The sequence below is a fragment of the Trichogramma pretiosum genome, unplaced genomic scaffold (assembly GCF_000599845.2).
Source record: "Trichogramma pretiosum strain Unisexual culture from Peru unplaced genomic scaffold, Tpre_2.0 scaffold27, whole genome shotgun sequence".
In the NCBI taxonomy this organism is placed as follows: Eukaryota; Metazoa; Arthropoda; class Insecta; order Hymenoptera; family Trichogrammatidae; genus Trichogramma; species Trichogramma pretiosum.
In genome coordinates, this window is record NW_019641694.1 from 144,554 (window position 1) to 171,657 (window position 27,104).

At 39.1% G+C, this 27,104-nt stretch overlaps 4 protein-coding genes across 4 annotated transcripts; 1 reads left to right on the forward strand and 3 right to left on the reverse strand.

Moving 5' to 3' along the window:
* Positions 1–4,435: 4,435 nt before the first annotated feature.
* On the reverse strand, positions 4,436–10,462 carry LOC106660419 (MFS-type transporter SLC18B1-like). Its single transcript, XM_014383379.2, has 8 exons — positions 9,989–10,462; positions 8,194–8,289; positions 7,839–8,129; positions 7,639–7,759; positions 7,165–7,567; positions 6,549–6,717; positions 6,131–6,456; positions 4,436–6,049 (listed from the first exon to the last, which is right to left on the reverse strand). Exons 1-8 carry the CDS (start codon positions 10,094–10,096, stop codon positions 6,034–6,036), a joined length of 1,530 nt encoding a protein of 509 aa, XP_014238865.1. The 5' UTR covers positions 10,097–10,462; the 3' UTR covers positions 4,436–6,033.
* Positions 10,463–11,254: 792 nt separating this feature from the next.
* On the reverse strand, positions 11,255–18,011 carry LOC106660543 (protein takeout-like). Its single transcript, XM_014383537.1, has 4 exons — positions 17,570–18,011; positions 13,482–13,574; positions 12,847–13,128; positions 11,255–12,435 (listed from the first exon to the last, which is right to left on the reverse strand). Exons 1-4 carry the CDS (start codon positions 17,688–17,690, stop codon positions 12,131–12,133), a joined length of 801 nt encoding a protein of 266 aa, XP_014239023.1. The 5' UTR covers positions 17,691–18,011; the 3' UTR covers positions 11,255–12,130.
* Positions 18,012–20,794: 2,783 nt separating this feature from the next.
* On the reverse strand, positions 20,795–22,177 carry LOC106660544 (protein takeout-like). The gene is made up of 3 exons (XM_014383538.2): positions 22,055–22,177; positions 21,750–21,990; positions 20,795–21,382 (listed from the first exon to the last, which is right to left on the reverse strand). The coding sequence occupies exons 1-3, from the start codon at positions 22,140–22,142 to the stop codon at positions 20,941–20,943; spliced, it is 771 nt and encodes a 256-aa protein (XP_014239024.1). The 5' UTR covers positions 22,143–22,177; the 3' UTR covers positions 20,795–20,940.
* Positions 22,178–23,285: 1,108 nt separating this feature from the next.
* Positions 23,286–27,100, forward strand: LOC106660289. Its single transcript, XM_023461982.1, has 7 exons — positions 23,286–23,885; positions 23,958–24,667; positions 24,745–24,991; positions 25,113–25,340; positions 25,658–25,796; positions 26,390–26,545; positions 26,858–27,100. Exons 1-7 carry the CDS (start codon positions 23,286–23,288, stop codon positions 26,989–26,991), a joined length of 2,214 nt encoding a protein of 737 aa, XP_023317750.1. The 3' UTR covers positions 26,992–27,100.
* The last annotated feature ends 4 nt before the right edge of the window (positions 27,101–27,104 follow it).

Consider the following 27,104-nt stretch of genomic DNA (forward strand, 5'->3'; position numbering starts at 1 on the left):
TGAAAGTAAAGTAGTATATATTTGAATAATCGATTCATATTTAAGAGAATCCAGGTATTTCGCGCAAAAATGTTTAAAAGCCGTAAATAGCAGGCTTGTTGAATAACTAGACTCTATCTACACTCGCACGAGCTACATAACACAATCCTCAATAAGATGATATTATACTCCGAGTACATTAAAATTTGCGCCGGTCTAAAAATGTATTAATTTGACGCAATTAAGAAATCAACGATTATAAAACTACCTCATATTCATTTCAAAATCATCATATTGCGTCTCGAGCGTTATTACAAGCTCCGGCTACAGTCGTCACTCATTTTCAAACGCAGCCTATAACTGCAGCAACATAATAAAAAGAAAAGAAGCAGTAATAATAATGCACCAACACACACACTTGTCGTTTTATGCATTCTTCTGCGCGAGACGATCGAGAAAATTTATACTTGTATGTGTATAGGCGTTCTATCAATGAAATAGAATGCCGTTGCGTAAGGCCAATTGCAAGTGCGCCGCGTGTGTGTGCAGTGCAGTGCGCTGGGCTTCGCGTCGTTTACATGCATGTAACAGCTCTCTGCGGTATTATTGATATATAATCGATGTCACGGCGTTACAATCGCGGCGCTGCAGCCTACTTGCTGCTGCTCTCCACAAAGATACACCGAGCGTTTGCCTTTACATCAACTGACCATGGAACCATCGGGAAAATTCATCATCGATCCCTGAGCTTGCGAATGTTGATACTTTCGTTGATGCGTATAAAAAAGATCCGTTACGCAATTGTGATAAATCCCAAAGCAAATGTCGTACGAATTTTGTATCTATATGTATGATATTGCGTTTCGCAAGTCAAAACGCGGTAATAAACATGCCGACTCGTTCCGATATTAAACGAGCTACATATAATAATGATAATGTATCATAAAATCCGTGACATAACACATCCGTACGGTCACGCTGCAATGTACATACACGAGCCAGATTGTGCACGTTCGTACGAAGGAAAATATAAAAAAACGCAGACACGCTTGAAAATTTCATCTAATTGAGCGTTAATTAGTCAACAAGATAGAAGAATATTTACAGACACTCGTGTGCAGCCGTGCTTCGAAACGCGCAGTTTTGTCTCTACTTCACTTTCTATTTTTATTCGTGTTCGAACTAACATATTCCCCAGCAAGAATGTTATCCTATCGATTCAGAAATTACAAAATTTTCACGATTTGTTTTTCTCTATATTTTACACTCGTATTCTTCGCTTTATTGTGTCTCGAGCTATTAACACCACGAAGAATTGTGCGATTGTCGCGTCCTCATTATCAAACTTTCAAGCTTTATTACAAATGCACATATTTATGTATATGCGCACATTTGCTTGTAAGTATATACATAGAATCTCGTCATGTACACGCGACGCGATGAGTGCATTCTTAACGCCTAATTGCACCTGTTATACGTAAGTGTCTAGATATATGTGCTGTATAGAACTCTACATAAAAGCTCGCGAGAAAATTGCCAGGCAATATAATGTTTTTTCAGTTCGAAAATAAAACGTGGACGATTATATGCGCTCTATGTGCCATTTGAAAAAAAAATGTGGCGCATGAAAATCGAATTGCATCACTACAGTACTTACTCGGTATCTTGAATATGACATTCAATCAATATGATAAGATTTGATGCCGATAGACTTTGCTTGCCGTTTATTTTTTTTTATTGAAAACTTTCTCCGCGACATTAACATGTTTCAATCTACATATCTAAGTATGAGGATTTTTTTCTGATATTAAACAGATGCTAAAGTTTAACTGCACCGTGCGGGACATTTCGAGTCAATTTGTAAATCTGTCCGCGAGTAATGCAAAGTAGAAATTATTTTCGAGTAGCTCGTTAGGAAAAAAGTGCTTCATTTAGACATGGAATGACTTTAGCTACTTACAACAAATCAATCAGTTAGCTTTTCTATCTAGCGACTTTAGGCAGAGCGCAGCTGTCGCCAATGCGAATAAACAAACTTTCAATTGGAAATTCGAGACTCGCTGTGCTTAAAAAATGAAGAGAATTCCTTGATCCAAAGAACAAACAAAGTCTCGCGATTTGTGGGTCCAGCAACGTCCATCTTCTTCATTCTAATCTATACGTCAAAAATAGTCTACATACTGGTGGAGCTCGTAAAATCCGCCGACTCTTGACCAATAAGGAAAAAAATATTATGGTAATATCGCGGCGCATATCCATTTCATGGGAAAGAATTTGACATGCAAAAGAAGGAGAAAAAAAGGGTCAGAGGAGGAGGAGGAGGAGGTATTTATCATCGTAGGCGAGAGCGAATTTTTCTTCAATCTATGAGGAATCCAAGTTGGAGGATGCTTCGATGCACACGAGCGAGCACACACGTGGCTTAGATGATTTGTATCTAGGTGGCTTTGGTAATGTATGTTCTTTGTGACGCGCTGCCGAGTAGCAGTAGTACAGCGAGTAGTGGATTTCCGCGCTGCTCGTCTGTTAAAAAACTGACCGCAGCAGCGGCGGATGTTGTATGTCGGTGACGTACAACAACGCATTTTCAAGTAGGAGCTCGGCAGAGCTGTCTTTTGTTTGCATATAGGTGAGAAAAGTTTTGCTGGAGTTGCTGCACGCACTACTCTCGACTTGGAGTCCGGGCTAAAAGTTTCGTGAATTTATAGCGTATACGCGTCTATATACAATCGCGGCCGTATACACGTTTGACGCTTTATGCTCCGAACGATTTTTCGATTAGTCCTGGGCAAAGTTTCAATCGCGTCTACATCGAAACAAATTGTTTCTGCGAAAGGAGCTCGCGTTTTTTCGCGCCATTGTGCGCGCCAGCTCGATTTCAGAGCCTCAGCATTATTATGACATTTTCATTCGTGACGAGAATTCATATTACTTTTACTTTCGTGACAGGCAGTATGCCAAATATATACCATTTCGTAAGATACAATACACACATACACACAGCCCCGGAGCATATTGTGGCCAAGTACCAGAGAGTACAAAAGCCACATTGTATCGCGGCAAAAGAGCGTGTAGCACACTTAACTGGAAACGCGTGTATATTATACATCTTGGCACGATGCACACACTTTGACGATGTAAAAACAATAGCATCCCCAAGACATAATTTTTATTTTCAACCGTGCTTTTTTCGTGAATCGGGTATATATACTCAATGACGCGGAAAAATGACTATCGAAACTTGGCTGCTCGCGATCCGAATTAAATATCGCGCAGCCGACTCGAAGCTCGGCGGATTTCCTTTCAATTTGTCATATCGCAATACTCGCGCGCGCATTCGTATTTTCCCGACTGCGGTACAGCGCACAACTCGTTAACATATTTCAAAATGAAAAGTAGTCGCTTTAATACTGAGAAATCACACCCGGTTTATATGCAAGTTGCGGCTGCTGCTGCAGCTCCCCGAGAGACAGACAGACGTGCGCAGCATCGCTTTGGAATTTTGATATGTATCTCTCGCGCCACTGCCGCCGCTGCCTGGCGTGGTCGAAAGAGTGAAACCCTCCGCATGTACTCTCGAGCATCATCATCCTACTGCCGCTTCAAGACAGTCAATTTGTCTGCGTTAAACTGCTTTTGCTCGCGTGTACCACACCGATATAAGCATCTCGCGTATAGGGTAAGACTCTTTTTTTCCATGCAAATTTTTTGTCGACTCGAGGTCGGCTTCGTATTGGCCGTCCCTTGTATCTGATTTAATAAATGTGAAATTTTGTAATTTTTACGATACGTATTATATATTGAGAGCCCCTTACATAAGCCAATTTTTCGAACTGGAAAGATGCTCGATAAATCGGTGAACGAACTTGCAATATTATATTATGCTCTCGGAGAGCAGAGATAAGCTTATGCGGTTTTCTTCTTTTTGCAACATTTTTTCGTCGTCGTTTCGTGTATCTTCGTCGTTCAACACAAAATTTCAAGCCACGAAACAACATCGCGAGTAAACACGAGCGCTCAGGCGTGTGCAGACCAAGATCGTCGAACTTTAGACTCAAAATCCTCGTTAATAAAGAAAAATCAACCGACGACGTGTTTTGCGCACCGGAGTACATGTAACAGACATCGCGTATCAATTAGAAACTCACTCGAGCGCACGAGAGTAATAATTAAATTATTATTTTACGAGCTACCAACATAATTAGTTATATATTTATTCGTCAACTGAATATGAATTCGTATAGCTCTTACTGCAGCTTTTAAATGCTTTCACTCTAATATACGCGAGCTGAAATGCATTCGCTCTCGGCAAGAGATAAGCCGTAACACGTGTAACGTTGCGTTGGGACAAACAATTTGGTTACTCGTGCTGTCGTTTTCGACTGCTAACGATATCGAGCTCTGATAATTCTATTAGACTTCTTTGCTGTTATTGCCTTGAAAAGAAATCATTACATTGTTTGTTAATGGATAACAATTTTATTTACAATTTTCTTCATGAGGACAAATATTGTTGCGATGACAAGAAATTTTCAATGAAATGCGCTTATAAATCTGTCGTACGCACCTGTAATTTTAACAAATCTACTTTGGTAGCCAAATGTAATGACTTTTATAAAGCTTAATCTTAACTCGCATTATTTAAATTACGTAGAAAGCAGACTGAGATGATTGCTAAGTATTGTGACCTGTATTCGATCGTTGACCTTGCATAAACTCACATATTTGTTTACGCAAGAAAAAATTAAATAATGCGCCTAAAATATACAAAAGTTTCACAATTTAAAAAAAAAAATTGATTCAACGATCTGTCTTTTTTTAATTTTTGCGCGAGTATTAAAGAGATGCCAGAGCCAAGGTTGAGAACAAAAAATTTTCCCTTGGCTTTGGCATATTATTAATCGCATTGTCAATCATACAATTTTTGCTGTCCCTTGACAACGAAAATTCATTTGATCTTTGACAGATTGTACATAAATGTTATTTAGTAGTTAAACAATAAATTTATAAAAGCTATGTAAGTTTAAATGTATCGGAGTCGACATCATAAAAATCTTAAAAATATAATATATAGGTAGTAAGTATATCGATATAAAATATACATTCGCCGAAGAAAAGAAAAAACATCGAATCCTAATTCGTCACATATCACAAACTTTACACCTACGGTAAATAAAATAGCAAATATTTTCGACCGAATTCCATGCATACATTTATTATTAGTTTTAGATGCAGAAGCTAAGGCACGGATGATAATTTATTCTGCGACAGACACAATAAAACATCGATTTTGGCCATGGGTGATCCTTGCCTTGAAGTTCGCAGAATTGGAACTTTTGATAAGTCGGCAAAAGGGTACGCATGCACGAGTAAATTGCGACTGCGAAGAAAAAGGATCAGGACGTCTCGCGAATATACATGAAATATCATTATAGCAACATTGTAAAAAGAAGCGACGAATATAATCTTTTATTCTCTCTCCTTTTATGGATTTTTGCCATTGTTGCCTCTCGGGTAGGCTCTCGGTGTTTAGCGTATCTTTCAACTATACAATAAGAATATAAAATTATAAAACCGACCTTGACTCGAATAATAGTCAATATGCGGTAGGCTAAGAGTGTCACGGGTTTGCGTAGTTTTTCGGTAAAATCATAATAGTCAAGATAATATCTGTGAAAATGAACTACTTTGCAGTGAAAATGTCAAAATTCGTATCAATTCTTACTCGCATTCTATATCTTTTTTTCTCTCTCTTTTGCTCTTTCTTTCTCCGTTGTGTCTAGTTGTTTGAAAGCAAATGATGAAAAATAAGTCGATACGAAATTGGCACATGGTACGAGAAGTTGTCTGAATAAAAGTTTGAGCTTTGCGACTTTCTTCGAGGCTAATGCAAATTTTTCTTTCCTTCCTCATGTTATATTTTGGATTTCTTTTTTGAAAACTATTCTTATAAAAAAATATGGTTCCGGACCAAAGTTATTAAGATCACATAAAAGGGAAATTCTTTTCGATCAAATTGGTGTCCCGCATCATTTGCATCCTCATTTCTGTAGCTCATAGGAAGGTCAGCCTGCGAAAGGTTTATTCAGACAAATCTTAACTCTAATGCATCAATCTCACTGGCGACTAAATGTCAAACTCAATGTCTCACGTTGTCCTCTCGAAGGTCTGTCGCTTATTATTGTGCTCGATGCTCCCGTAGCCGAAGCGTCCGCTGCAGGAGGTTCGCGACCAGGCGTTGGCTCGATTCGAGTAGCTGTTGCAGGCGATGAGGGAGTTCATGAAGCTCGGCCGGTCGACGGGCATGCTCTGGACGGCGGCCATTCGCGCGGCGGACGTTCGGCCGCTCATGCTCATGCTGTGCGAGCGACCGCTGTCGGTAATCGACGATCTCAAATTTTCAGCGATGCCCAGCTCCGTGTACAGCTTGGGTCCCTTCCTCTCGTAGCAGCAGAGGAATACGCACGCCACGACACCCTGTTTTTTATTATGTGCAAAATACGACGTTGGTGAAAATGACGATGATCGCTTGGATACTTATCGATCGGACGAAAAATCGTTGTACTTACGACGATGAGGTGGAGCGCACAAATGAACATGGAAGCGTTCCGAAAGCCTATGTTATCGAATAGGATACCGGCGATGCTCGGTCCAATGAAGGCCCCCAGGGCAAATGTACTCGTCCATAATCCACTTATCAAGCCGTAAGTTTCGAGGTTGTTCGGGAATCCGTGGTCGCTGTAAAGTGTACAAGGCAAAAGTTATACCTACCGACGATACAATAGGAGGAGAAAATTGTCTGCCCCTTGGGCATTGATCGCCCAGTGTACGCGCGCGTTCGCGAGTGCAGCCGGCAGCCTGGAGCGCTGCCAAGATTGTTTTCGTGACTCCAACGTATCGTTTATAATTTTTTAATTCAATTATTATACGGAGCGCGATAGCGATTAGCGATATGCGCAATTCATTGAGATTAGTTTCTAGTATTCGCCAAGAGAGAGCAACTTTGAGTGGCGCCAAGACGTCAATCAACGATTTGAATAGAATAAACTAGAAATTGATTTAGACTTTGTTATTCAATCATTTTAAATTAATAAAATGTCTTGATATACTTTTTCTCGACTATTACGTTATAACGATGAGGCTCATTTTATTCCAGCTGATGTAATTGTAAAAGTGTGGACTTACACGGCCGTTCGAAGGGCATCGGTGAAACTAGCTACGAGCTGAGCAGACATCCCCAAGCCGTGAATAATCAGGCCGGATATCGTGACCCAAAGCATGGTTCCACTGGGAATGAACGGTGCCGGACCAATGAGACCAAAACCGATGACCGTGAGGACGCAGCCAGCCACGGTGGCCACCTTCGGCCTCGCGTGCTTGTCGCACAGCCAACCCCAGGCCGGCGCTGTGACGGCGTAAGTGCCTCCGTTGATCACGAACATGATGCCCAGTACGACCGGGCTCAGCTCGAATTTACGTAGGTGAGGTTCCAGGGTGGCTTGCAAAAAGCCTATGCTCATGCTCGTTGCGATTATCGACGCAGAAGCTACCATCACTCCAGGAATCCGTAGTACCTTCATGTACTTTCCTAACGAGCCACATTACACCTTTTTTTCAACGAATGTTTATTTATTAACAATTCATAAAACTTCATCTTACCTTCCATGTTATGACTGGTTTCTTCCGTATTATTTTTAACCGGAAGTACGAAAGCTGTGATCACAGCAGCCATGAAGAGAGCAAAACCCAATACAGCGAACGGTGTTGTGTAGCCCCCAATCTGGCGATAAAATCGACGTTAATAATTGTGCATTTCATTTATTTGAAAATAACCAGCACAGATTGCAACGATTACGAACCTGATAAAGGGCTCCGCCAACAGTTGGACCAACGATCAGACCCAAGCCGAAGAACGTCTCGAGACTCGCAAAAGTTGTCGCGACATTATCGGGAAATTCCTTGGCTATGATGGCGAAACTTGCCGTTAGAAACGCGGCGTTGCCCAGAGCTTCGACAATTCGTATAACGAAGGACAATATGATGAAGGGATATCTTCCATCGACTCTGTCGAGAAAGCCAAAAAATATGGCACAAGTTCCAGTGGTAAGTATACCACCATTGAACATAAGTTTCGGTCCGATTTGGTTGATCTATTGGAATTAGCATATTATAAAAAGCAATTTTTTTTCTTCTGTCTTAATGAAAAATACTTACTCGTTGACCGTAGAAAGGACTGATGATGAACACAACCAATTCGAAAATTCCAAATACCAAGCCATATTCGGTTGCAGTAGCGCCTTTTCTTTCAGCCTGCAACGATCGGACAAAGACATTTTTTAATTTATAATTTGATGCATGCACTGGCTAAATATAAACTAAAGTGAATCATTTTTATCTGCTCAATGGACATAATTATTCTTCTCAACAATTAAGGAAAGCTTGTCTTGTTTGAGCAGTGATTCATGTGGATATGCCACTTTATCGTACGGGAAATTATCTGTTATTTTTTGCGAAATCAGTACACCGATGTCTGAGGCTCCGTATTTTGCATTCATAATCGCCAGCAACATTTGGCACATACCGGATATTAATTATTTGATTCGCGAAAGGCAAGCTAGAAGATTTTTAGTATGGAACTCTTATCACTTTGTGGATGAAAATGTAAACAATATCAAATATAATATGGAAATAATATTTTTACGTGTAATCGAAGATAGTAGCAAGAAATATCAATCCAATAAATGTATCGCAATGCCTCTTTTACTTAAAATTTTTACTTAATATACGTAACTATTATACGTGTATACAATTGTTTACTTGCAGCATTAACAGACTTGTGTGTATACAAAAGCAAGCTAGATTTAACATCTTCTCACTCGAAATCGAACGCCCGATTTGTTTTGTTTCTTGAATATGAGAGTTTCATTTCCACAAGTTTTTGAATTTAAAAAAGGTGCATCGAAGTTTTCCTGAAATCGTCATCTTATGGTAATTTCAACTACCATAATAATTGTGTTAGATAAGATCTAACATATTTTTGATTTTTATTATTCTCGATTTATCAATGGACCAACTTCTCCGTATCTACCGACCTATATATTTTTGAACATATAAATTTCACATGGGGGCCTTTTCTGTAACAATGGCTTTTTAGAATAATATCTGCACCATTAATTTGTGTCGTAACCTTATCTAATCTTCGAAATTTGCTCAAATACGATTTCACGCACCAAGGAAGTTAAATCATTTTTAATGACGCAAATATAATATTAATATTCAATATGGAATAAACGTATTCATTCGGATGCTTTTTCTTTGAGACGTAACAATAATGTAAACAGCTGTCAATCAACTTTTTACTTCGTATTTTATCACTTTCTGAACTCTCTTGAATCAGTTCATCCGACTGCGCTTCAGTTTGAAGTTTTTATAAATTCATTATAAAAAGAAACAATTTACGAAAAATTATTTTTCCATTCTCAAAACGCCTCAATAAATGTTTATCAAAGAAGAACGAGACAGACGTAGTATGGCGAAATTAGATATGAGCATGTACATTTTGAATGATAATCGGTTACAAGACGTACGCGTATAGGTTTTATTACATGATCACAAATTGAACGAGATGTTTCACGTATAAATTCGCTAATTGAACAATTAGACCGTAAACAAAAGTTACTGTTTCATTCAAGCTAATATTTTGACTCACATTAAGAAGAAACAGAAGCCAGGCAGAGATAATCATTTTTGAACACATTTTTTGAGATTCCCACTGAATATTTTTCTTAAAATTAAATCTTTATTTTAATGTTGTCTAGATACTCTTATTTTCATCTTAGACTTCTTCAACTTAAAATATTGATGGAAAAATGTCTGATTTTTAAAAACTAATCACAGGGTAATTAAATATTATAAACTCTTAACTCGTTGAACCAATACCACAGCAATATAAAATTATCGTGTATATCATTCAAAATTAAATTTTTAAATCGTTTGAAAAAAAACTTACCTCAGCAGGGTAGAACGGAGCTTGCAGGGATACGCAGATAGCATTGCAAAAATCGGCTATACTAATGACTATGAGCGTTAGCCACTGTCGTCTAGTGAATTGACCCATATCGTCGTTTGTTTAAAAAAAATAGTACGTCAACTTGTTGAAAGGTTTTTAAAACCTTAACAGTACAATTAATATAAAGTCCACTGTTTAAAAAAAAAATGTTGTCTACTCTTCGTGGTCCATGGGAACGAACTGTCTTAACGGCTCGCCACAAAATTTCTTAAGCTCCGATCGTTTGAAGCGGACAACTAAACTGAGAATCTAGAAAACCGAAGCATATCAAAGAAAGCGTCTGCAACAACGTTACCGGTTCCTTTTACGTCGTCTCACTCTTGTCTGGGGTTATGTGTGCGTGCGCATGTCAATCTATATAATATAGGCATGTCAAAGTTCACAACTGATTATATAGAATATGCCAAGAAGTTCATTATAACGATTTGGTTATCTGAAAAATTCCTATATGTGCTAGCTACTTATTGTCGCTTTTTCGTATTTACGCACACATGTGAGTAAACAAATTCACGTCGCATCGTACATGTGACAACTATTCAATAAATTAGACACATTCAGTGATTCCTTCACGCACTCAATCTATTTATCATTTCTACTGCGAAACTCGTTATACTGTACACAATAAAACTTTTTTATATTTTGACATTGGAATGAAAATATTACTTAGAAATGGAAATGTGAAAAAAACTCAACTGCACAACTTTTAGAGCGACAATCTTTTCTCTTAATTAGATCTAAAGTTTCAAAAATTATTAAATTATTATATAGACAAATTTATTATCAATATCGTCTATGAAAAGTATTGATTACCGTAGCTTAATCGAAAAATTAAAGAGAAAACGAATTCAATTTATGCACATGAACGTTCAAACACGAGTTGAATCTCCCGCTCATTTTAACTCAATTTTATTTTTTCTCTCTTAATAAAATCTTAAACCACAACCTTGAAAAATTAGATACTAAGAACTATTAATCACTTGTTTGAAAGACGATTACATGTCACAATCACGAACGAGCTTATAAAAATACTGTGCGTATAACCTGGGAAATTTTGGGTGGAACTCCCAAAATTAATTATCTTAGTCAAGCTTTATTTATTAAGTTCACTCATTTGTAAAATAATTTTATCGCTTTGTCAATAAAAGTAATTTTTTTCGCGAGATGATGGAATTTTTCAATTGTGTTGATATGAAATTGAGATTCGAGTTTGAAATTTCATCGACGTTTTTATTTAAATTAAAAGTACAATTTTTTTCAATACATCTATATTTACAACAAAGTCTTTTCAAGGATAAAATAAAAACTTATTTATACAACACTGTAAAAACTGTTGGTGATGCTGCATCGATCAGGGTTAACGTCCATAAAGTTAAACCACGAGTCGAAACACCTATATATAGTCCTAAAGATGATTGTAATATATTTTTTACGAATAAATTACAAAAAACTGTTAATAATAGTTATAATACTACATTAAAAAAAGTGATCTCTTTGAAATTTATGATGGATATTGCGACACTGCGTTTCGCATAGAAAAAATTAAAACTTGAGTATAAATCAATCGTCTCGTTAACTCCCCATTACAATGATTATGGCTGCAACAATACTGCAAACGCCGTTAAAATTTAATGCGTGAAGATATATTTTATGTACTTCTTAGATACTTTTAAAATTGCGAAAAATAATCTACACTTGCAGAGAATTTTTTTTCTTCAAACGAGACAAATAAATCTGATGTAATTTCTTATTTGATGCGAGATATAAGTACGAAAGAGACAGAAAGAGAAATGACTGATGCAAGCTTGTATCCGATTATGCGATGAAAAATTCAATGCTCCGAGTTGTTTATCTAATTAAAAAAGTTGCCTATACAGTGTACGTACGTTCGAGATGATACATTTCTAATAAATTATTTACTAAAAGCTGATTAAATCAAGAAAATTAGGTACGTAGTTCATGAAAGTCTCGAAAGCTCCGATCGAATTGCAATAATTTCGCACGTGATACGAAATTATAATAATGAAAAAAGCTTCCACGAGCTTACGTAGAATTTCGATTAAACTACAGGCAGTTGTGTGTGATCTACGTGTCGTGAAGCCAGACTTTCATGGGCATTTGAGTGAAGGCTTGATTGAGGAACGATATGAAGTGTTTGGCTATACTGGCGCTGGCCGCTGGTCGCATCTCCTCGATGATCTCCTTGGCATTCTGATTGAGGAACTGATTCATAGCCTGGCCGATGACGTTGTTACCGTTGACTTTGTCGTTGATGCGGAAACGAGCTTTGGCTAAATTGAAGTCGATCAATAGTCGGCCGATCTTCATGTAGCGAACTCCGTTGCGCTTTTCCTCGACTCCCTGAACGCGAGCAATCGCGTGCACGTCACCTGCGGGGTAGGGGAAAGAAAAGAAATTCATTAACATTTCAGTAAAGCGAGGCGACTTGGACGTGCCCGCGCCTGCAAATCTCTGTGAATCCGGTATAACCTGATTACCCGGTTTTCACCCACCTTCGGAGTCTGCCCTTTTTTGCACAATTTAAAATGCATATTATTAAAATTCGTTCATGTTCGTCAGACGGCGTTCACGTGTCATGAGATTAAAGATCATTTCCAAGAATGAGTTAAAATTACTTTTGTTGCTTCGACGAATGATAAAACGATCGTTCGAGAGACAACCAACGCGTGGTAATTGATTTCATTTACTTGAAACGTTTTGAAACAAGCCCGATTCAATAAGATTTAATTGATGGAAGAATCGTTTCGTTTCCTGATTGACGAAAATACAAAGTTAATTACCAAACATTGCCCAGAAGTCACCCTGACTCTGAATGGGGAAGAGCAGGACGTTTCCGTTGATGTCGTACTGTCCGTTGAGCTCGATTTTCGGTATGCCCAGATGCAGATCGAATCTCAGAGTCCTCAAGTCCGATCGTACTTTATTGATCGAGTAGTTGCCGGCGCCGAACGAGGTGATGTTGGAAAACAATGCCCTGACTCGCACCGCGCCCTGGCCATTCTCTATTTTTAATTCAGGAATCACGAGTGGATCGATCGGCGGAAGACTCAGTTCAGGTATTCCTGTAAAATTAATTTCATTTCTGCAATTCATGTATTTTGGAAAGTTTCATCCTATTTGTGGAGAGGGCGCGCTCTTATCACTCGTATATCGCGACCTAGTTTAATCCACCCGTGTAGCAAAATCCCATCGATGGATGACTGAATTTCAATCCTGCTCTTCGAATCTAATAATAGCGAATTATAAAAGAACAATTATACGAGTAAATTTTGAAATGCAGCCCGCAATGTTTTGGCAAGTATTAAGGCACACTTGTGAATTACGCGTGTAGAAATGCGCAACGAAAAAAGGCTTATTTTTAGAAAGTAGTCGCGTAAATCGATCGCTTGTATTAACTTGCGGAATGTCAAAATACCTTTCACGAGGTACGGTCTTATGTGATTGAATGCCCTCTGGATGCAGGCGTCTAGTTTGTTGTCCGCTCGGCTGCACGGTATGACGTATTCGGCTGAAAAAGAAAAATGAAAAAGTATTAAGCTTTTTTTCACTTACAATCCAATCAACTTCATAGTAGGCCTTTGTCCCGCAATAATATCGATCGGTAAAACCAGTGCATGTATAGTAATGTGATTTTAAATGTTGGCAATTTTCGATACTCGTTTATTCAAGGAAAACGAGTCGACTCGTGCGCGGCTCGCATTCGCTGGCCCATTTGATTTATGTGCGCGCAGGCATATTATCAAACATCGATACATGTTTGATAAACAAAGTCTCTATAAAAACGATTTGCAGGCGAGGTACTCGTTACGCGCTCGACCTTCTTTCTGGTCAATGTCCAAAGATGCGACGCGCGTATAATTACTGACGCACTTAGGATGTACATCGCGCGCCTCGCAAACCTCAAAGGCCAAGGATCGCACAGACTACAATTAATTTCTCAATCGTACGTGGGCATACTGCGCATTGCGTTGGCTATCGTGCTGTTTGATTGATCAAGGCGTTTTTTGCCACTCTAGCCGAGCTGTCGTCGAGCCGAGAAAAATTTCGCGATCTTAATCTGTCTGCACACCGAGTCAAATGTGCGCATCTCTCGTGGCTAACCACACCGATCTTAATAATCTTGGCATTGAAGGAAAAAAGGGTAGTGATTGGTTGAACGGCCTTCGATCAGACCTACCTCTCCCCCAGCATTTTCTGCTTGACTTGAAAATTGAGCACGTTTACATATGAGATTCGTTTGGTATGCACTAATCGTTTCACGCATTTAAATGTCTTTTTTCTTTCTCTTCTTTTTGCTATCCTACTGGCTTTTCTTTCTCGTGCCTCTTGCTGATTTTTCGAGACGAGAAACCGTCAGCCACATGTTCAACGCCGATGTAATTGTTGTTCGAGCGCAGCCGCAAATTTCCAAGTCATGCGTCGTTTCGTAAGCCCTATTTTCTTTTCAACATTTCCATTATCATTAGTTGAAAATTCGAGAATCTATTACTAGACGTGCACGAGACACGTGTGCGCGAGTGCAGCAGCATCGGAGTTTCGTCAGCCGTTTTTCTCTTGAATTTCATTTATTTTTCTCGAGAAAAAAAGAAAACGCGACTGATGCATCGGATTGATTATCGGGTTTACGATGAAAAATCCTCATCAGTTATCGTTACGATAATTTTAGATCGACCATTTTTGCGCTCATTACTCTGATACGATTTTTTGGTCTAGTGTGATTGTCATTGCGAAAATAGTTGGCACAGCATCTTTTCTAAACTCAAGCACACTCGTCAGCGAGATTACGAATATGTGTTATGTACGTGAACGAAGGCTTGAATTATGAAAATCATTGCTCAAAGAGCCACTCGGAAAAATGTTACCCAAAGTATATTAAACTTTATATTAGCACATGTAAATGGGCAGCGTCGAGTTTTTTTTTCATGTTTTTCACTCTTTTTTTTACAAGAATGTATTTACAGCCGTGCAACTACTGGGTGTTTAAAATACTTTATGGCATGTTTGGACATAATAACTTGGCATAAAATATATGTGTAAGGTTTTGTTCTGAAGCATCGTTTACGTACTCGCGCGCCTTTGTTAATTCGTAATTTTGTAATGCAGACCGCCGCGGCTCACCTTTCGTTCTCGTGTGTGTGTGCTTTCGAGCGATATGAAATATAACATATTTTGTAAGAGCTTACAAGTAGGCACATGAATAAAATGTGCAATTAGCTATCTCTCCCTCGGCATGAGACGAGGTGCGCACATTCGTCTCATTCTCTCGGAAAATAAACACTTATTACTGCCAGGCAGGCGCGTTCAAGGTCCCGCGCAATAAAACTCTTTGGAGAAAAATCGTTAAAATGATCAACGATGACACTGCACCGATGCGGATCGAAAGCATCGATGATCGAAATTGTTCCACTGACACATAACAACGAAAGAGAGAGAGAGAGAGAAACCGACGGCTGACTTGCATTATAACGAGTTTGCGCTCTTATATAGATACACACTTTGTGTCACGCGAGAGAGGAACATTAATAATTCGTGCGTGCCCGACGAGAGTCGCCTTTTTTTGTCGGTCGCAGCGCGTCATCTTCACTCGCAAGGATCATCGTAGTCGTCTCGATGCGGAAATTTTGATAATTCATCAAATCGCTTCGCGCAGCATTAGTAGACGCGCACAAGACGCGAAGAGTCAAAGGGGTCAATGCCGAAGCCGTGTAATTGGGCGGTCGAGGCAAAAAAAAATCGCTTATCATTCCGAGCATGGGGCTTTTAGACGACGTCGACGACAAAGTAGAGCGCTGTGCCACTTGTGCCGAGCAGCAGCAGCAGCTCATATATATAGGTATACAAGCGATCCTTGGCTACACGGAGCCCAGAGTTTACGAGCATACAAATAGGTGGGCACGCGGAGAAAGTATATTTACACTGGCGTGCTCGTTCGCGGGAGAGCACGAGGGGGCTGTTATGCAATCCGGGACTCTGACATAACCTTCGCCGTATGTCATAGCGCAGGAGCCGGCGTACACAGCCGAGCTATTGCGCGAGTTACGCCACTGCAGCGCTGCAGCCGACGTTGTACCTACACGTACGTACCTGATATGCATGCACGCTATGACGAATTTGAATCTCCGAGCCCAATCTACCCTAGTGCGCCGGCACCGACCTATAATCTCGCCTCGAATTAGCCTTTATGTAATTTTAATTAGAAAATATGCGCGCTCCTTCGCGATACCCATCTCCGTATATTCCGTGCCTGCTGCTGCATGGCTTTGAAAAGTAAAAGGCGCCAAATAGATGCGATAACTCGTTCCTCTGTCCATTGATCTATTCAAATTGCGCCCAAGAAACTGCACTCGTTTCGCAATCGTCTCTCTCTGTCTTTCTCTCGGCTCTAACGTCCTTGAGAAACGAAGACGATTCGGCAGGTTGCAGAGAAAGTTGCTTGCACAGCCACGCACACGAGAATAAAAGTGTTGCATTGCCGCTCCGCATTGTGTTTCTAATGAAAAGGCGGCAGGCAGGCAGGCAGGTAGGCGCGCGCGGAGACATCGACACGAGCTATGCGCGGGATTACGCGATGGGCCGCCAGCGAGCGCAATGATCTATAATACGCGCCTCTGTTGCGCTGCGCCGACTCTCTTGTGTCTCCTTTCTTCCTTCGTAAGATCCTACGAATTGTTGTGGCAATTTTGATTTGCAATTCGCGCGCGACTTCCCTGCCAGCGCTGCTTCTTTTTCTCACTGCAGCCAGTGTTAAGTCATCGATTTGACTCGCGAAACCGTTTTAATTGACTATTTTCGAGTAGCTTTGCATTCCGGCGAGCTCGATCGGATTCGCGCCAGGGCAAACTCGAACGAATAAGTTACATGTTGTAGCAGTAGTTCGAGGTTCGAGTTTCGCGTGCATTACTGCAAGAAAATCGGCGTGTCGCGGAATTATCTCGATTGTATACATGTACGTGTAGGAAAGGCCCCCGATGAATTTTCGCAACTTTGTGATAGATGATTATTGAATTCACCGCAAAATCGCTTAACGAAGTAAACATCGACAGGTAGGCGCTTTACACACGGAGCGTTAGGAAACCGGCCCCGTAAGCATTGCTAAATCTATTTTAGATTTTTTCTATCTCCGTTCTCGACTTAAGCCAGAAATTCGAGTGATTAAATTGCATCGCCGCTTACGCTCCACCAACGTATGTATATGCGAGCAAAAAACCAAACGAATTAACTACTTGGCGCAGACTCGACTTTTTTTTATATCAAACTGCCAATTTTCAGCTGCTGAAACGCCGCGAAAAAATTAAAAAGTTTGTGTCATCGCTTTCGAGGTTGCTTACAATCTTAGAGACAACAGTGTATAGAGTAGTGGCAAAGATCATCGATGACTCACGCGGCACCTGTTACGCGCTCGAAAACATAAACAAATCTCAGCCGACCAATAATCAAATCATAGATCGAAATCCTTTCGAATCCTTATAATAAAATGATGTAAGACAGAGAGAAAAAACTCACGTGTTTCAAATTCGGGCTCGAGGCTGCCTGGGCCACTGGCAGTAGGACTCTGCACGACCACTTGTCCGTTGACTAGATTCACCAAAGCGACAATCAGCAAAGTCCACTGTAGACCAGCCATCGTTGTTCGAGAGCTTTGATTTTTCGACAGAGTGAAAATAAATTTAAAAACCAGAAACCAAAGTACGCCACTAGCCGAGTGCCCTCACAGCACTGATAGACGTTTACGAACGACGAGGTGCACAAGAGTGAGAGTGAGTCCACCACGAAACATGTGCGCTCGCAGGTAATGGGAAAATTGTGGGCTGCTGCTGCTGCTGCTGTTGCTTATTTTGCAGGATGGTGGGGACTATTTTATATTATGACAACTCGATTTCTTAACTTTAAATGTCTACCTATATACCACGCGCATACATGCACCAGTTTAAAACGTACGGATACTTTGTCGATATGCCTGATGAACTAAAGTCGAAGCACTTGACAATCGAGCTTATATTCTCGAGATCCCTTCTCCCACGTCTCAAAATAATGTGGATGTATGATGGCTTTTTCCTGGCTCCCACCTTTTTTGCATACATTGTTCAGCCACCGTCGCGGCAAAAGAAAAAAGTATAACTACGATGCGCTGATTTTTCTCTCTGTCGTATATCTGCTTCATAATTTTTAGACAAAAAAAATAATCTGCTAACTCTGACGCATGTTTATTCAAGCGATGCTGCTTTTCACTGAATTCTTAAAAATATATCTATTGGTGACGCGCGGCTACTTTTTTTCATTGTTTTTTGATGCACTTTGAATATTTTTAAACAATGCACTCGGGCGACTATACTTTATTGGTAGGCGGTGAACTTTTGGAAGGACTGCATTCTTCGAGTGATAAATGATGATACTCCACGCTTCCAAAGTCATTTTATTATGTTCTGGAAATTTTTAATTTCACTGAAAAGCATCGATAAAAACTGCTTTTCAAGTTCAAAATCAACATTAATAATTGATTGCAATGCCGAGTGGAAACTTTTCTATTTAGAAGTAAATAAAAAATTTCATTTTGAATGTAGCGCATGGTGAGATATTAGGTCGAGGAGAATCCTAGATTTTGAGGTTTGTAGTTACCCCAAATTATGCCATTACAATTGTAAATCAACAGCTGCGTGACTGAGGCGAGGCTTGAAAAATATTTCAAGCATGACAATAGCCATTATTTTTGCCAGGTTGCTTTGCGGCTAAAGGACGCTATAGTGTACCTCGCGCGTGCGTATCAGCTAAATATGGAATTCACCTAGAAAATATACATACGCGCACGCAATTGAGGCACGATAGGCAGCGCTCAGCCACTTGAAAATGTGACAAAGTATATTTGTAAAGTTTTATTTTTCATAAATCATATGACACTAGAGAGAATGTGTCATGTGAAGCGTTGCACAACGCAGAGTCGTTTGTAAAACTACTAGTTTTAAAGAATTAACATTCTAGGTATCCCCGGCGTGTGTGCATAGCAGATCGCCACAGCTACATTATCAAATCCTCGGCCCGCCTCATGCTGTGGCAGATTCGAAAAATCGTGAATTTCTTACGAGCCATTGTCTAACTGTGTAAACTTATATAGCGACTGAATTCTATTCATTATTAACAATTTGATTGTGTCCGATTTTAGGACTTTTCCTCGTCGAAGAAATATTTCATCAAGACGTTAATTATTTTTATGCAAACATTCGAAATTACACTCGGTGAATGACGCAAAGCGATTCATGACGAATTGCATTGATTTCCTGACGAAAATAGGCAAGACTTTTTCAACTCAATGGGACGGTCTATAAAATACATTTTTCCGCCTTGGCAATGTATACTAATTTGATAATTTATTGAGAAACGTGATGCTCAAACGATTCAGCTGCACGCGACCCGATCGCCTTGCAATAAGTGCATAAGGAATCGAAGAACGAGTTTTTCATCATTTTTTTACGGTAACATTTTAATTTAAATTCCATGTAGTTGTCATATAATTAGTTTGCCATTTACATGCTACTTGCTTCGGTGCAAATAAATCTGATCAAAATAATAGTTCAATGAGGATGCTGCCGTGAAAGGTTACCTGATGAACACTGCGAGAGAAATGCGATTTTTTATTTATTACGACTTCCTGACAATGTCAATTATTAAAGAATACTTCAAAAATAAAACATCAAGACTGTTATTAAGCTTTTTACCATGATCTTTCATGGGCATTTCAAGGTATGAATTAGTAACGGAAATTTTCGCTCAACCAACTCGTTTGTCCAGCCTTGTTCCGTGCGCATTTTCGATCGAAAAATAAGTAAATAATTTTTAAGGCTTACAAAAAGTTCATCTTTCAGATTCAATCGTGTATACAAAATTTTCTTTATAGCATGGCATCTACTGCAACAAAAATAGTTCAATATTTATTGATTTCTCATACGATTTGAAACGTTCACAACTACTTTCTGCTACCTACTTTTTTTGACAACTCTTAACCAAGCTTAAATTTTTGAAACGATTCATGCTTAACACTTAATTCACATGCATGGTTAAATATAAAAAGGCATACTAATGTTTTACTTGGCAAATTATTACCTAAAATCACCGACAGTTTCACATTGAAGTAATACAAGGTCAATTCACGTTATGTTTACGTTGTTATAATAATTCTCATTACAGCAATATTTTATTTTGAAACAAAGTATATGAATCCTTGATTACGAACTGTAGCATAATAGAAACCGAAGTCAAGCCTAAATGATTATTTTCGAATATATTTCGAATAAATTAGAAATTTCATTGCATTTTATTTAAAAAGCCACGTGGGCGTCTTGATTTTGTCGTTTTTTTATAATTTACGCAGATGTTTAAAAAAATGTTGAGTGGAAATCTCGGGAAACTTTTTTTCTCTTTGTAACAAAATGCAAATTTTAAATTTCGAAACTCAGCTCACTACAATACTTGCGCCTGTAAGTATGATGAACAGTTTTACAGGAGAGTAGTGTATTCGGTGTCTTTTCAAAGCCTGTATATCCTGCAACTTCTCTGACTTGATTGTATATAAGTTTGTAAATATTGTAGGGTTATTTATGCATGCAACTGACTGATTGAGAGGGGATCTTTGAACAAGTTGTTGACTTACATAAATCGTTCACTTTGAGACCATACTGATGAATAGTAGTAGAAAAAAAATTAATTAGCAATCGGTTTGAGGTAAATTTTTTTTATTTTATTATCGCGGTGTAGTGATTTAATTAATAAAAACATATTCAAAGTACAAAATGCAGTATAAAATATTACACAAAGTAAAAACGTTTGAGAGTCGATCAAAGAGTTGCCGAGTCTCAGAGAGTTGCTGAAATGACAATGGGATGTTACAGAGGCAGTAGAGTGTCCATCGGATACTTGGCATATATCTTGTTAGAGAAGTCCTTGAAGAGCTTGGAGACGGTCTCTTCGAGAGCGGGCTTGATCTCTGCAGCGACGGTTTTCCAATTATCGTTGAGGAAAAGGTTCATCGCGTCGGCCAGTGTCTCGTCGCCGTTAAAGAGATTTTCCAGATGGACACCGGCGTGGCCGACGTCGAAGTCGCAGTAGAACTCTATTACCTGGAAGTGTGTCAAATCCGTTACTGGATTATTGTAGCGCTCTCCTTGTATCGTCACAACGGCATCGATATCGCTGTAATTTCCAACGGCTTTTCCATTTCCTTTTATTGGCAATAGTAAAATTTTACCCTCCATTTTATAGTCGCACTTCATTTCTAATCGGGGAATGTGTAGTTTGAGTCTGATGCGGTCCTTATCTAAATCAATCCTGAAAATGATTTTACATTTCAAAATATTTCAATTGAATTATTTTTTGTGTCAGATTTTTTACAGCCATTTTCAAACGTAAAAAGTCTGAGAATTTAAAATTTTTATGTTTATTTTTATTTTACTAAGAAACAGCGAACAAATCGTAAAAAAACTTTAGTTAGCTTTAAAGAAATTAATTATTTACATAGAACATATTATTAGTTTTCCGATCTATGTTTATGTGTATTAGCACATATATATATACGAAAATTCACTATTTGTAAAATTTAAATATTATCTCAAAAATTGATTTTACAAAAAGTTAGTGCTCAATAAATTTCATATTTGTATGAATAATTTTTAATGGTTGAAATGGTAGAACTTACTTGACGCTTTTCAGTAGAAATTCCGACGGCCCCCATACACGAATATTACTGTAAGCAGATTTGACAGATACGGGTCCGGACGCTTGAGCGAGTTCGACCTCTGGCACATTGAGAGGCTCACAAGGTGGTATATGTAGTTCGGGTATGCCAGTTTTCAAGTATGGTTTGAGCATGTCCACGCTGCTCTTGATGCATTCGTTTAAATGTGGATCATTGCGTTTGCATATTTTCAGGAAAGAAGCTGCAAGCCGAGGAAAAACAATTTTTTTCAATATCGAGCTTTGCTACTCGAAAAATTAACTCACGTATTTCTGGCGTTGACGCGTTGCTCGAGTCGGACGATCCGAAGAGGACCAAGACGAACGTGACTAGTGAACAGCCGATGCGCATCATCTTGGGCTTAGGAATTTATGTGTATCGATCGGGCAGCGAGCTCGATCAATACTGTCACTGCCGGATCGAAAATTTACTCGCTTTAAATTTTTTAACGTCGACAGTTTTCGTGTTATGGTTAAAATTTCGAAATCAAAGCAATGTATCGACCATCATCTGCGTGTGCATATTTACTCGCGTTATTATGCGATCGATTATGGCGCTTTGTTTATTTTCCACTGTATCGATTTTTTTTTATGAACAACAGGAGCCGATTTACGGTCAAGAAATTGACATAATAAGTACACACGTGACAAAAAAAACATTCTATATTAGATAAAAAAGAACAATTACACATCATGCAGCATGTCTCATAATATACACACACGCCATGCGTAGACTCGCGCGCACAGGTGCCTTGAAATTCGCATTCGCATTCCATGGCTTGCAAAACGATTAAAATCGCCGATCACCGTCATCGACCCACTTTATGCTCGAGACCGAGACCATCCGTCGACGTCATGATTAATTTGATGCTTTAAACAATGTGTCTTTTAAAGTTTGTTTCAATTTTAACGTTAAGCCTTTGCACAAAAATTATTGATAAGATTGTTTTTAGTTTTCTCTATCAATTCACTTATGTGTTTTTCACTTTTACTCTATGGTGAGGCAATTCACATGTCGGTCAGTTTATGAAAAAATAATTCTTGTTAGAGACCTTGCCCCCTATATCAAGAGGAAATCGCCCGCAGAAAAACTATGATTCACCCATAATGCGTGCAGAGACCTGTCCTGCGGCGACTATAGCATCAACTGTTTTACACATGTCGGTCCGTGGCCCAGTTCACAATTTACCCTTCCAGATTCATTCCTATAAAAACATCAACGCACCGATCAAATGTCTACACACTCGGACTATCGATCGAACAAATCACTACTTTGCTTTGAAAATTTCGATCCTTTACAGTGCAGAATTTTGTTTTAAATGTGTTACGCTGTGAGTTGTACTATTTTTATTTTACTATTCATAATTTCAGTAGTGTTATTTGTATTTAGGGAATCCTCTCATTTTTGGGAAGTGCAACAAGTCGAGTATCGGAAAAATACCAATATTTAAGTGTGACATCTGATTTTCATAATAAATGTGCAAGTTTATAAGTCAAGATGAAGTTCGTGATAATGTTGATAACATACTGCTTCGCTGTGAGCAATGCCTCCGTACTGGACATGTCGCGGCAGTTGTGGTCTCGCGCACTAAGTGGTGGTTTCGATCGAATCGGTAAACTCGATCCATTAATTATACCTGTAGTCAAGATCGATCAGACGGAGGGAAATACGAGCTATCGAGTATTTTTGCGAAATTTGCGGATCACTGGTCTCAATCAGTCTTCGATCGAAAGTGTTCACATTGCTAAAGGTAAACTGAAGTCAAATTTGAGCGACGGAGAAGCTGGATATGTAAGTTACAATGAGCAAAAAGATTTGGATGCTATAAGGTACAGGTTTCATACCTTAGTTAAGGAAAGGAAATCTCAAAGTTCCGAAGATGAGAGTGCTGAAGAATTTTTGGAATTCGATCCTATTGAAACGAAGACGAGAGAAGAAGATGATGATGTAGCGGACGCTGCAGAGAAAGAATTGCAAAGAAGAAGATATAATTCGCAAAAAGATGGAAGTAAAAGTCAAGAAAAACCACAACAACAAGAATCTGATGATGACGCAGTTTTTGAATTTAATTATGGAAAAGGAAAAGTCGCATCGAACGTAAGTACCATATCAACTATATAAATTGTTTGAACTTTCTTCAGTATTTACTTCAATTTATGATATTAACAGGCAAATCAAAGAAATCCGTCAACAGTGCGGATAATATATAAAAATAACGGTCGGCCATGTATCGGTGTCTCCAAACAATCGCCAGGAACAATTGAAACTCGTAATTACAACAATCAACGTGAAAACAATCCAGAACAAAATTTTCCGTCTTCAACACAAGTTTATGGAAGTGGATTTTATTATGAAAATCCGAGTCCCCAACTACCGAGTCAATTTTCAGTGAGAACTAGTCAGAGACAATTTCCCGATGCTACCGGTGTCAAGACACATCGTCCCAACAGTTCTGGGATCAAAAATAACAACAAGGAAGCCACCGCTCAGCAACCTGGAAATCACCAAAATCATCGCCCTGAAAATGTACCCAGTGTAAAGGGACATAATAGTCCAGCAAATATTAATAAACCTCATAATCAAGGAATTAAAAGTCAAACTGGAGGTGTTCAGTTTCCGGTAGTAAACCCCAGAATTCCAGATAATCACAGATATAATGATAATCAAGAACTAATAAGTGCCGGTGTAAAAGGTTCACATGGAAATCCCCAGTTCGAAGCGGGAAATACAGGGTTAAAGGGCCGCCCTCAGTCTCCAACGACTAATCCTGGAATTAAATATCAAGGCCCACAACGAGGAACCTTTGAAGGTTACACTTATCGTCCTCCGCAACACGACAGATCAAATTCAAACCCGATAAAGAACTATGATCAATCAGGGTAATTAAAATAAAACTTTTTAATCGCGATGAATGAGATTCTCACGATGATTTCTTTCAACATCTTATGCTCCGCAGAGAATCAAGACGTACCAAAGTCTCGCCTGGATTACACAATCGATACAGCCAACCAACTCCTGTGCAATATGTCGATGCAGTATATCCACCGTACTATCCACAAGCCTTTCGAATAGAGCAACAACCGGGTTTCATCGACATCGAATACGCAAGTAAAACTAAATCGCGTAAATTATCTACTCAGTCCGCAGAGCTCCAAAGCGCCACGAATCATGATCCAAAAATGTTCAAAATTGAAATCCTCAAGGTAGTTTAGCACATTTTATTCAATGGCATGTGCAGTGCCTTGTGCGATTCTCCAACTGAAAAAATGAACAAATTGACAATCATTCAATTATTGAATCTGAGAATATTTTTTTTCTGTAAAGGACACTGCCGCCGAATATCTGAAGCAAAATTTAACCAAAGGCAAGCCATTGAATCATAACGAAACTTATGCTGAGAGAATAGAAGAGTTAGAGAGATATGCCGGAAATTACGAAGAAAAAGACGGTTTTTACGAAGAAGGCATAGAACTTATTTATCATTTTGGCAACGACAGCTCAACCTTGGCCAACGACGAAACTCTAATCCGTAAAAAACGCCAGCACCTACACGTAAGCTTTTGATCCATCATTCGAGACCTTTTTCGCTTTATTTTTTATTTCTTTTATTTTTGTATAATTAAGCATGTAATTGCTCAATGCGATATTTGGCAACAACTTGTGCTTTATACCAACAAACGCACGCGAATTGCGCAACTCTCGCGACTCCCAATGCAACTCTCGGCTTCCGAGTACAAAGTCTCTCACAATTCACTGCAAAATTAAAAAAAAAATTAAAGTTATCATCAAGAGAGTTTCAAAATCATTCAAACATTTTATTCTCTGTGCAACAAAAAAAAATTTAATTAATTTAGAAGAAGGAGAAGGAGGAGGATGAGGAGGAGGATCTGATGCACGTGATCGTGAAAGTGCGAGTACCACGTGTGAGCGTCGATGCAATGTACGCGCTAACGGGAAAAGTCGGAAAACAAGTGCTGCGAGGCAGCGGTCTACTCGTCGGAAACTTTAGTAAGAAAGTTTGCATTCCCCTCCTTATGCGCTTTTTGACTCACGCATCATTGCACACGCACATACACTCGTTCGTTATGTAATTTTGCGACTCGTCCGGCTCTCCTTTTTTTCTGTCATTCGCAAAATCGGAGCATCTCGTTATGTCGCGTTCGAACCTACTTACGCGGCATCTCGCGCGTGCGCGAACGTATGCTCGTGCTAAAATTCTTGAACACCATCGGGCTTCATTAGGCTTCGTTCAAATTGCATGTTGGCGTAAACGTGATATTTTTGCGGAAATTTTCATAACTTGAAAAAGGCAAGAAGTCGATTATGTATTAATCGATTCATGCCTATGATACGACGTGCGATATAATGTAATTATTGAAAAATATCAATTACTATTACGCGAAAGCAAAGAAAATTAAAAAAAAAAGGAGTCAATACGTTCCACATAACCGATATTAACAAATCGTTATGACCGAAATGTAAGAAAAAATAATCGCCATAATGCGTAATGCACACTTCCGTCATCGCACATTTAATATGCACACACGCACATGAGACTTACTGAGAATATAATAATAATGTCTTTTATTGAATTTTCCTAGTCGATGTGACAGCCGTTTTCTCGGTCGAATTGAAAAAAGTCAACGACAAAACTATGATAGTTCGAGCCGCTCGTGCAAGACTCGAATCGACCGGCAGTAGTATAGAACTCGAAGGAATGGACGAGAAGGGCCTCGTCAAGCCTATTTTGAAACAAGGTAAGCCCACCTCCTGCAAACTGAAATTTTCATTTCGCGAAAGCTGCCTCTGATGTAAGATTAAATTTCGGGAAAATCCCTCACTCGATTGAACTTTTCGCAAGTATCGGCACACTGCGCCAACTGCGATTGTAATTAAATTGTCTCGTAATTGCATCGACACACTCTCGATTCTCGTATTAATTGTATACGCGAGGCGCCGATGAAACAACTTTGTTTATCTTATAGTATAATTATATCTCCTCTTTTTTTTCTTCGAAGGATGATTTTCACGCTTGAGTAACGATTTTTTTTCTTCCACTGTCTGTTCAGGTCTGATGGCTGCGGAGGCAGTCGCTGCAATGGTCGCCGACGATCTGGCCAGTAAAACTCTCAACGAGCAGAGCAGTGCCCAGACGACCATCTACAAGATGTACAGAGACGGGCCACTGATCGAGCAAGCTTGAAAATGAATCGTTTTATAACGAGTAAAATAGTCTGATTATGTGCCCGTCTTATGTAATGCCGTGTATGATATGTTTTTTTTTCATTTCATCTTACAACTGCCATTTTTCATTTG